General features: G+C 40.1%; 1 protein-coding gene across 1 annotated transcript in view; it reads left to right on the plus strand.

Annotated features, from left to right (window-relative positions):
* The window catches only part of gucy1a2 (guanylate cyclase 1, soluble, alpha 2), a 53,595-nt gene that overhangs the window by 29,073 nt on the left and 12,022 nt on the right, over positions 1-12,500 (plus strand). Inside the window, exons 5-7 of the mRNA XM_067451345.1 lie at positions 3,291-3,446; positions 7,272-7,601; positions 11,805-11,948. Of these exons, the coding sequence (XP_067307446.1) occupies positions 3,291-3,446; positions 7,272-7,601; positions 11,805-11,948 (630 nt within the window). The remainder of the gene's footprint in view (positions 1-3,290; positions 3,447-7,271; positions 7,602-11,804; positions 11,949-12,500) is intronic.

The raw sequence follows: 12,500 nt of genomic DNA on the forward strand, positions 1-12,500 counted from the left end.
TAGTGTGGGTTAGTACTGTGGTTATTATTTACTCTTAGTGTGGGTTATGGTTAGTACTGTGGTTATTATTTACTCTTAGTGTGGGTTATGGTTAGTACTGTGGTTATTATTTACTCTTAGTGTGGGTTATGGTTAGTACTGTGGTTATTATTTACTCTTAGTGTGGGTTATGGTAGTACTGTGGTTATTATTTACTCTTAGTGTGGGTTATGGTTAGTACTGTGGTTATTATTTACTCTTAGTGTGGGTTATGGTTAGTACTGTGGTTATTATTTACTCTTAGTGTGGGTTATGGTTAGTACTGTGGTTATTATTTACTCTTAGTGTGGGTTATGGTTAGTACTGTGGTTATTATTTACTCTTAGTGTGGGTTATGGTTAGTACTGTGGTTATTATTTACTCTTAGTGTGGGTTATGGTTAGTACTGTGGTTATTATTTTACTCTAAGTGTGGGTTATGGTTAGTACTGTGGTTATTATTTACTCTAGTGTGGGTTATGGTTAGTACTGTGGTTATTATTTACTCTTAGTGTGGGTTGTAATGGTTAGTACTGTGGTTATTATTTACTCTTAGTGTGGGTTATGGTTAGTACTGTGGTTATTATTTACTCTTAGTGTGGGTTATGGTTAGTACTGTGGTTATTATTTACTCTTAGTGTGGGTTATGGTTAGTACTGTGGTTATTATTTACTCTTAGTGTGGGTTATGGTTAGTACTGTGGTTATTATTTTACTCTTAGTGTGGGTTATGGTTAGTACTGTGGTTATTATTTACTCTTAGTGTGGGTTATGGTTAGTACTGTGGTTATTATTTACTCTTAGTGTGGTTTATGGTTAGTACTGTGGTTATTATTTACTCTAAGTGTGGGTTATGGTTAGTACTGTGGTTATTATTTACTCTTAGTGTGGGTTATGGTTAGTACTGTGGTTATTATTTACTCTTAGTGTGGGTTATGGTTAGTTCTGTGGTTATTATTTACTCTTAGTGTGGGTTATGGTTAGTACTGTGGTTATTATTTACTCTTAGTGTGGGTTATGGTTAGTTCTGTGGTTATTATTACTTGGTCATACTCAGCTCTAGTCAGAATATGAGTCTGATGCTCCATTGGGCTGTGATTATGGGGCCTGTTTCAACCCAACCAGGAAAGACCTCGATAGGACAGACCAACAACCAATCAGAGCAGCGAAGCGACACATTGTCAAATGTCAACAGAGCTCAACTGCACCGTGTTGCCAAGTCTTTTTTTTTTTCGCGGGTTGTTTTCTATGTCCGCGGGTTAAAGCGACTATATGTGATATATAGCCCCATGAGTGCAAACATTTTTAACATTTAAAAATGTTAAATAAATTTTTTTCCCGGAGAACCCCCCCAAGAAGCTATTGTTTAGGGCTAGTAGTTGCCGGGTTTCGTTGTAAAAACTTGGCAACCCTGTCTGCACGCGCGCTGGAATAAACAATATTTGCTGGTGTTGTAAAAAAAAAAGAGAAAGAATTTAATGATACACAGAGTACTTACCCAACATGATCATCATTTCTGAGAGAAATAGTGAAGGTGATGCAGATACAAACAAGCTCTTCGTTTAGGATTCGAACAAATATAACCCAAGCCCCTTTGATGACGAGATGATTACGGTACTGTTGATCATCTGTCCGTCATCGTCTGAAGCCCGCTCTGATGATTTCATTGGTCAGTTTCTGTTCAGCCATAATTACTCCTCTATGGATCGAGGCCGGACCGAACCGCCCGAGCTCAAATGTTGTGGGCGAGGCTGAGTTCGGCTGCCATCCAGGCTAATATTATGGTGTTCAGAATCACAAACTCAATATCGTTTTAACATCACTCATTTATAGAAGTATGTCAATCTGAAACTAGAACAAGGGCATCAGACACACCGCTTTCACCTGTTGGACCATAAAACAGCTGAAACACAGACACTGAACATGTCCCTGTGTGACTGTACTGTGACCCTGAGCCTCACGGGACGCTTGTAAAGCTTGCGGTCATCACAGTCTGTAGCTGGTTACATAATAGGACAAATATATCGATTTCACACACCGTCTGCTTTTTCAAAAGCTCTGATAGGAGCCAAAGTTAATAACAAGGAAGTGTGTTTGTTTTCTAAATGCATGTGTGTGTGTGTTCCCTCGCCTCAGTCCCGGCTGTATAGATGTATTATGCAGAGATGGGGAGTTCTGCTTAAATAATGCAATATGCTGCAAGACTGGGTCGTGTGTGTGTGTGTGTGTGTGTGTGTGTGTGTGTGTGTGTGTGTGTGTGTGTGTGTGTGTGTGTGTAATAGTGCACTTCTGTACTTCATCTCATAACTCTGAAACTTTCCTGTTTCTATGGCGATAGCAGGACTGTGAACCCGACACTTTGCACAATAATCCAGCGGATGCACATACTTGTATATCATGCAGTTTTGCTGTCATGTTTCAAGTGTTCATATCTATGCACAAACACACGCACACACATTTGGCTTTTTAGGGCTGTCAGTATGAAGAAAATTGACTAATTTACAAGGTTTCCATGGGAAAATAATTGGTAAAGAAACAATTTTCACTAATAATTACAAAAAAAATCTGCAAGAAACACATTGAATTAAACGTGAACTTTTGAAGTAGAAACACTAAAATAGGTATTTTTGTAAAACAAACTTTTTTACTCAATCTAATAAAGTATCCATTCCCAGACTCATAATGTGAGGACTCAGTTCAGAGTTACAGACTGAAATAAAAACATTTCAGCGCTGAATGCAGACGAATTCGAGATGCATTCTCCTAACAAATGCAGATTCATTGCATATTCTAGATACACTCTCATAAAACATGCAAAGAACATTGAATACTTGCTACAGAATTCCACCATAGCAACCGAATCCTAATAAAAGAACAGCCCTTCTCTCTCTCTCTCTCTCTCTCTCTCTCTCTCTCTCTCTCTCTCTCTCTCTCTCTCTCTCTCTCTCTCTCTCTCTCTCTCTCTCTCTCTCTCTCTCTCTCTCTCTCTCTCTCTCTCTCTCTCTCTCTCTCTCTCTCTCTCTCTCTGTGTTTCAGATGTCAAATATACAGCACTAAAATCCGATATGCTTTGTTGTTTTTCTTGACAACCATGTAAACATATTCATACAAGTGTGTCTTCACTTGTCAGTGTGGCAACACCAACTCATCAAGCTTATTGCATTAATATTAATTCGCTGCAAATAAATTGAATTTGTAATATGATATGCATATTTGCGTTTCCATTTCAGCAATTTACTTTCTGTGTGTGTGTGTGTGTGTGTGTCTCTTTCAGGTGATGGAGCTCAAAGGTCAGATGCTTCACCTCCCTGAATCCAACTCCATCATGTTCCTGGGCTCGCCGCGTGTTGATAGGCTGGAGGAGCTCATGGGGCGGGGCTTACATCTGTCTGACATCCCTATTCATGACGCCACGCGTGATGTCATTCTGGTGGGTGTGGGCCAATGAATTATGCTATTTGATGGAAGAAATAATAATAATCATTATTATTAGGAATAAAAGTAAGTATTTACTGAGCATTTGTGCCTTTTATAATATACACCGATCAGGCATAACTTTATGACAGGTGAATAAGGCTCCTGTTAGTGGGTGGGATATAGTAGGCAGCAAGTGAACATTTTGTCCTCAAAGTTGATGTTTTAGAAGCAGGAAAAATGGGCAAGCGTAAGGATTTGAGTGAGTTTGACAAGGGCCAAATTGTGACGGCTAGACGACTGGGTCAGAGCATCTCCAAAATGTGTGTGGGGCTAACCTGAGGAACACATGGCCCCAGGATGCACTATGGGAAGAAGGCGAGCAGGCGGAGGCAGTGTGATGCTTTGGGCAATGTTCTGCTGGGAAACCTTGGGTCCTCCATCCATGTGGATGTTACTTTGACTCGCTCCACCTACCTAAGCATTGTTGAGACCATGTTCAGCCTTTCATGGAAACGGTATTCTGGTGCCTGTGGCTCTTCCAGCAGGATAATGCTCCTGACACAAAGCACAAATGCTTGAGGAATGGTTTGAGGAGCACAACAACGAGTTTGAAGCGTTGTCTCGGCCTCCAGATTCCCCAGATCTCAATCCAATCGAGCATCTGTGGGATGTGCTGAACAAACGAGTCCGATCCAAGGAGGCCCCACCTCACAATTTACAGGACTTAAAGGATCTGTTGCTAACATCTTGGTGGCAGATACCACAGCACACCTTCAGGGGTCTAGTGGAGCCCATGCCTCGACGGGTCAGTTATGCCTTATCGGTGTATAATACGTTTTATTGACATAGCGCCTTTCCCAAGCTCAAGGTCGCTGTACAAGAAAATAACACATACAGGATCAATATAGAACATATATATATATATATATATATATATACAATGAGAAAAACAAAACAGAAAGCAACAAAAAGAAAACAGCAGAAAATATAAAAGAGGAGGGTTGAATGTGAAAAGATATGTTTTTCGTTGAGATTCGAATGGGGATATAGTAGCAGTGAGTAGTTTTAAGTCAGATGACCGGAGAGAACGAGGAGGAGAAGTGCAGAAGTTCAGATAAATAATGAGAAGCAATTCCAATAAGACATTTAAAAGATTGAATGTTATACTGTATGCGGACAGAAACTGGTAGCCAATGTAGATTAAAGAGCAATGGGGCGATGTGGTCAGATTTCTTGACTTGATTGATGACTCTGGCAGAAGAATGTTTAATGTAGTCTAGCGATTGTTCTAGCAGGCGGTCCAATAAGAAGTGAGTTACAGTAGTCGAGACGAGAGGTTATTAAAGCAGTGACTAGAGTTTGGCTGTCTTTAGTGCCGAGAGCAGATCGCAGTCGGGCAATGTTACGAAGGCGGTAGAATGCAGTCTTGGTAACAGAACTTACATGAGCTTGAAAAGTAAGTGAAGAGTCAAACGCTACACCCAGCTGTTTAACAGTGTGGCCCCATCGATAGGTATGCCGTTGTTTTGGATTAATGTCTCGTTATCACTTGTGGTCAAATCCGCCTTTTATTATAATAAGTAATATATATAATTATATATATATATATATCTTATTATAAAAAGGATAGTTCCAGTTTTGGACGTCCATGTTGTTATTGTTTACTAAAACTGAAATGTATTTATTTATTTATTTTCGAACATGAGAGAATAATAAAAATAAAATAATGTTCAAACATTTAAAAAAGAAAGGAAAGATGAAAAATAGAAGAATAGAAAAATAAAATAAAAAACAAGCAAAGTATTTTACTTTCCTTCAAAAACATGCTTCTATCTCATGGACGAAAAGTAGTAGAATGAATGAATGCATAAATAAATGAATGAATGAATGAATGAATGAATGAATGAATGATTGATTGATTGATCGAATGAATGAATGAATGAATGAATGAATGAATGATTGATTGATTGATTGAATGAATGATTGAATGAATGATTGGTTGAATGAATGATTGAATGAATGAATGATTGATTGATTGATTGAATGATTGATTGAATGAATGAATGAATGAATGAATGAATGATTGAATGAATGATTGAATGAATGAATGAATGAATGAATGATTGATTGATTGAATGAATGATTGAATGATTGATTGAATGAATGAATGATTGAATGAATGAATGATTGATTGATTGATTGATTGAATGATTGATTGATTGGTTGATTGAATGAATGAATGAATGAATGAATTATTGAATGAATGATTGAATGAAAAAATGATTGAATGATTGATTGAATAAATGATTGAATGAATGAATGAATGATTGAATGATTAAAGGAATGAATTAATTAATGAATGAATGAATGAATGATTGAATGAATGAATGAATGATTGATTGATTGATTGATTGATTGATTGATTGATTGATTGAATGAATGATTGATTGAATGAATGAATGAATGAATGAATGATTGATTGATTGATTGATTGATCGAATGAATGAATGAATGAATGAATGATTGATTGATTGAATGAATGATTGAATGAATGATTGATTGAATGAATGATTGAATGAATGAATGATTGATTGATTGATTGAATGAATGAATGAATGAATGAATGAATGAATGAATGAATGAATGATTGAATGAATGAATGATTGATTGATTGAATGAATGATTGAATGATTGATTGAATGAATGAATGATTGAATGAATGAATGAATGATTGATTGATTGATTGGTTGATTGAATGAATGAATGAATGAATGAATTATTGAATGAATGATTGAATGAAAAAATGATTGAATGATTGATTGAATAAATGATTGAATGAATGAATGAATGATTGAATGATTAAAGGAATGAATTAATGAATGAATGAATGATTGAATGAATGAATGAATGAAGGATTGAATGAATGAATGAAGGATTGAATGAATGAATGAAGGATTGAATGAATGATTGATTGAATGAATGAAGTAATAAATAATTGAATGATTGATTGATTGAATGAATGAATTAATGATTACTTTCCTTTAAATACACATATACACTGTAAAAAAAAAAGTATAATTCACGTCTCCAATTGAACATTTTCAAGAGACCGATTACATTTAACTTTTTTAGTTAGTCGAATTTAATTTCGGTGAATTAAATTGCATCAACTCACAGAATTTCAATTCGGCCAACTGAAAAATTTAGATGTGATCAATCTCTTGAAAATGTTCAATTGGAGCAATTTTTTTAATTTACTTTTTTACAGTGTATATACATACATACACATGCACACATTTGTATATATACATACATAACTATACCCCTACATCCGTACACACACACACATACACACACACATATTTCAGAAGTGACCACTAACAAGAATTCCAAATCATAAAAAGGAGCGCTCCCATTTTCCATGTTCCTACAGTACTCGATACTTTATTAGAATATTTTCTCTATACATTTTCTTAAAGAGGAGAGTTTTCATTCCAAAAAGGAGAAGTTTTCATCTATTTCATTCCACAGTTTAACGCCACATATTGATAAACAAAATATTTTTCTTGTTGTTCTAAATCTATTAATCTTACAGTTTCCACTTCCCCTTTAGTGTACCCTCCATCGCTCTCAAAAACACACATCTTTAGTATATATTCCCTGGCAATAGCCTATTTCTTACTTTGAACATGAATACTGCGATGTGATATTCGATTTGATCGTAGTATTTTAATAATCTCGACTGCCAAAATTATGAATTAGTGTGTTCACAGAATCCAACCTCATGAATGATTCTCGTAGCTCGTTTTTGCATGATGTGTATCTGTGGCTTCTGTAGGTCGGCGAGCAGGCCAAAGCTCAGGACGGACTGAAGAAGCGAATGGATAAGCTCAAAGCCACGCTGGAGAAGACGCATCAGGCGTTAGAGGAGGAGAAGCGGAGGACAGTAGACCTGCTGTACTCTATTTTCCCCGGAGACGTGGCTCAGAGACTCTGGCAGGGCCTTCCCGTCCAGGCCAAGAAGTTTGAGGACGTCACCATGCTGTTCTCCGACATCGTGGGCTTCACGGCCGTGTGTGCGCAGTGTACACCCATGCAGGTCATCAGCATGCTCAACGAGCTCTACACACGCTTCGACTACCAGTGCGGCATACTGGACGTCTATAAGGTGAACATACACACACACGTTTATGTGAAATGTGAGGACATTCCATAGGCGTAATGGTTTTTATACTGAAAAAAAACTAGAAAAAATATTTTCTATCCCTCTACACTTCACCTATCCCTAAACCTACCCATCACACACACACACACACACACACACACACACACACACACACACACACACACTGCCCCTAAACCTACCCATCACACACACACACATACACACACGCACACACACACACACACACACACACTCTCAAATACAGTACTGCAAATCTGTCCATCCATCTAGCAATCTAGCATTCATCCATGCATTATGTATTTATCTCTCTGTTCGACCGTCCATCCTTTCATCCATCCTCCTATCTATCTGTCTGTTGTTCTATTCATCCATCTAACCATCTAGCCATTCATCCTTCCATAGCCATTAATCCATCCAACCTTCCATCTAGCATTCATCCATCATCCATCCATCTATTTAGCCATCTATCCAGCATCCATCCATCCATCTACCCATCTATCCAGCATCCAACATCCATCTATCCAGCATCCATCCATCCATCTACCCATCTATCCAGCATCCATCCATCAATCTAACCATCTATCCAGCATCCATTCATCCATCTACCCATTTATTCAGCATCCATCCATCCATCCATCCATCCATTCACCCATCTATCCAGCATCCATCCATCCTTCTAGCCATCTATCCAGCATTCATCCATCCATCTAGCCATCTATCCAGCATCCATCCATCCATCTAGCCATCTATCCATCTACCCATCTATCCAGTATCCATCCATCCATCCATCTAGCCATCTATCCAGCATCCATCCATCTACCCATCTATCCAGCATCCATCCATCCATCTACCCATCTATCCAGCATCCATCTATCCATCTATCCATCATCCATCCATCCATCTAGCCATCTATCCAGCATCCATCTATCCATCTATCCAGCATCCATCCATCCATCTACCCATCTATCCAGCATCCATCTATCCATCTATCCAGCATCCATCTAGCCATCTATCCAGCATCCATCCATCCATCCATCCATCTATCCATCTATCCAGCATCCATAAAGCCATCTATTCAGCATCCATCCATCTAGCCATCTATCCAGCATCCATCCATCCATCCATCCATCTATCCATCTATCCAGCATCCATATAGCCATCTATTCAGCATCCATCCATTCATCCATCTAGCCATCTATCCAGCATCCATCCATCCATCCATCTAGCCATCTATCCAGCATCCATCCATCCATCCATATAGTCATCTATCCAGCATCCATCCATTCATCTAGCCATCTATCCAGCATCCATCCATCCATCTAGCCATCTATCCAGCATCCATCCATCCATCCATCCATCCATCTAGCCATCTATTCAGCATCCATCCATCCATCCATCCATCTAGCCATCTATCCAGCATCCATCCATCCATCTATCTAGCCATCTATCCAGCATCCATCCATCCATCTAGCCATCTATTCAGCATCCATCCATCTAGCCATCTATTCAGCATCCATCCATCCATCCATTTATCCATCCATCCATCCATCCATCCATCCATCTAGCCATCTATCCAGCATCCATCTAGCCATCTATCCAGCATCCATCCATCCATCTATCTAGCCGTCTATCCAGCATCCATCCATCCATCTACCCATCTATCCAGCATCCATCCATCCATCTACCCATCTATCCAGCATCCATCCATCCATCCATATAGTCATCTATTCAGCATCCATCCATCTAGCCATCTATCCAGCATCCATCCATTCATCTAGCCATCTATTCAGCATCCATCCATCCATCCATCTAGCCATCTATCCAGCATCCATCTAGCCATCTATCCAGCATCCATCCATCCATCTATCTAGCCATCTATCCTGCATCCATCCATCCATCTAGCCATCTATCCAGCATCCATCCATCCATCTAGCCATCTATCCAGCATCCATCCATCCATCCATCTAGCCATTCATCCATCCTTTAAGCTAGCCATCCTTCTATCCACCCATCCATCCATCTAGACATTTATCCATCCTTCCTTCCATTCATATTTCTGTCCTCCATCACAACCACCTATAAGCACTCTATCAACCTCCTAACAACTCCCTAGCAGCCATCCACCCAGGACACCCTAGCAACCGCGTAGAAACCGCCTAGCAACCTTCACCATCTATGTATGAACTTTAAAACATTTTAAACTTTCAGGCCATGCTTTCTCAAGTCAGCATCAAAGTTTGTCATGAAAACGTTACACATCTAGATTCATTCGATCATTTTCCATCCTCTCTCTGATCCTTACAATAAAGTGGGCTTTTTATTTATTCCCCCAAAACAAGAAACTATATTATTTTGGATAGTCTAATTTAGGAGCATTGTGACATTATTTTATGTGTTTAATGGTCAGTACCATGACGTGAAAAAAAATATGTGAACTATGTGTTATTGTAATACTGTTTATTCTTTTGATTTATGGTGTGAAATATGAATGTTCTTGACTGGTATAAATACTCCACTATATCAAAGTTATGATCTGGGCGGTCAGGATTTAAAAGGTTTAAAAGCTTTTAATTTTTCAAGCTGATCTTTAAAATGCCGATGCTTGTTCAATGAAAAGGCACTTAGCAAGTGTATGTCAATAAATTGGCTTTATAAATGGCGGCACTCCATTACTGTGTGTGTGAGTGTGTGTGTGTGTGTGTGTGTGTGTGTGTGTGTGTGTGAACTGCTGACGTCAGCTCTGAACCACACAAACACACACATTTGGCCCCTTCTGTAGGCTGCATGTAAATGGCGTTTGCTCTCGCCCTGTGGTTGTGATTCCTGTGCTGGCATCAGTCCGTCTCAAGAAAGAAAGATTCATATTCATATTCATATTCATATTCATGTGTCCCTTACCTGCTTTGTGTTAAGTGTTATTCATCAGAGAGCGTTTATATTCTGACAGGAGCCGCATGTGAGCGTCAAGAGGCTAAATCCAAGATCGTGTGTGTGCGGGTGTTTGACAATGGTGTATTTGTGTGTAACAGTGTGTGAGTGTGTGAGTTTAACGGTGTGTGTGTAACGAAGTGCGTGCGTGTAACGGTGTGTGTGTGTGTGCAACAGGGTGTGAGAGTGTATGTGTGTGTAACAGGGTGTGAGTGTGTGTCTGTGTAACACGGTGTGAGTGTGTGTGCGTGTGTGTGTAACAGGGTGTGAGTGTGTGTGCAACAGGGTGTGAGAGTGTGTGTGTAACAGGGTGTGAGTGTGTGTGTGTAACAGGGTGTGAGTGTGTGTGCAACTGGGTGTGAGAGTGTGTCTGTAACAGGGTGTGTGTGCGTGAATGCGTGTGTGTGTATGTGTAACCGGGTGTGTGTAATGGTGTGTATATGTAACAGGGTGTGTGTTTGTGTATAACAGTGTTTTTTGTGTATGTGTAACAGTGTGTGTGCGTGTGTAATAGTGTATTGTGTGTAAGTGTAACAGGGTGTGTGTGTGTAACAGGGTGTGTGTCTAAAAGTGTGTGTGTATGTGTGTTTAACAGGGTGTGTGTAATGGTGTATTTGTGTGTACGTGTAACAGGGTGTGTGTGTGTTACCGGGGTGTGTGTGTGTGTGTGTGTAACGGTGTGTTTAATGGTGTATTTGTGTGTACGTGTAACAGGGTGTGTGTGTGTTACCGGGGTGTGTGTGTGTGTGTAACGGTGTGTTTAATGGTGTATTTGTGTGTACGTGTAACAGGGTGTGTGTTTGTCTGTGTTATAACTGTGTGCGTGCGTGCGTGCGTGCGTGCGTGCGTATATATAATGGGGGGGAGAGAAAAGAGAGACCTTGACACACACACACACACACACACACACACACACACACACACACAATCCTGGGGAAAAAGTGTAGTGGTCATTTAATGGTCTTGATCATGTTTAAACACAAATCACTGCTCAAATGAGCAATAATTGCAGAATGACCCTCTTCCTCCAGTGGAGACACATTCACTGTTGCTGGAAATACTGTAAATATTCTCATTATTCCTCTTTCTGTTGCTATGCGGTCGCTAGGCTGCTTTGAGCTGTGTCTAGGGTGTCAGTGGGGTGTGTGTGTGTGTGTGTGTGTGTGTGTGTGTGTGTGTGTGTGTGTGTGTGTGTGTGTGTGTGTGTGTGTGTGTGTGTGTGTGCGCACTGTACAGTAAACCCTCTTCTCTCCTCAGATTGAAACGATCGGGGACGCGTACTGCGTGGCGGGCGGGCTCCACAGGAAGATTGACAGTCATGCCAAGCCAATCGCGCTCATGGCCCTGAAGATGATCGAGCTGTCGGAGGAAGTGCTCACGCCTGATGGGAAGCCAATCAAGGTCAACTAACGCTTCTGTTTTTAAACGCCGTCATCATCATCTTTATTCATACAGCGCTTCAGCAATACAGATCATTTCAAAGAAGCTATGCAAACTTCATCAAATATGACCCACTACTAGCCTAAAAATCTAATCTGCTGCGAGTGTCGTCTAGCAACTCTCAATACCCTTCTGAGCTGTATTCGCCTAACTCTTGCCGGGCCAATCACATCGTGTATAGAGTCGGTGGGCGGGGCTTAACATAATGACGGCCGAGTTGCGTTTGCGTGCTTCTAGTAAACACAGAAACTGGCGAACGGCGGTCTTTCGAATCAGCTTTGACCGCGACTCTGGAAGACTTGGAGTTAAGCTTTTCTCTGAGAAAAGAACAAAGAACGGCACTGAAGTCATTCTTAAGAAGGGAAGATGTGTTCGGAGTTTAGCCGACCGGATACGGCGAATGTTTAATCTGTCAGCGAGCTCTGCTTCACCTTCGTTGCTCTGGTTGGTGTAGCGCTATCCTATCGCGTGCAGAGGGAGTTTGAAAGACAGCCGTTTATCCGCCCCTCGGAT

The sequence above is a fragment of the Pseudorasbora parva genome, chromosome 8, assembly GCF_024679245.1.
Source record: "Pseudorasbora parva isolate DD20220531a chromosome 8, ASM2467924v1, whole genome shotgun sequence".
Taxonomy (NCBI): domain Eukaryota; kingdom Metazoa; phylum Chordata; class Actinopteri; order Cypriniformes; family Gobionidae; genus Pseudorasbora; species Pseudorasbora parva.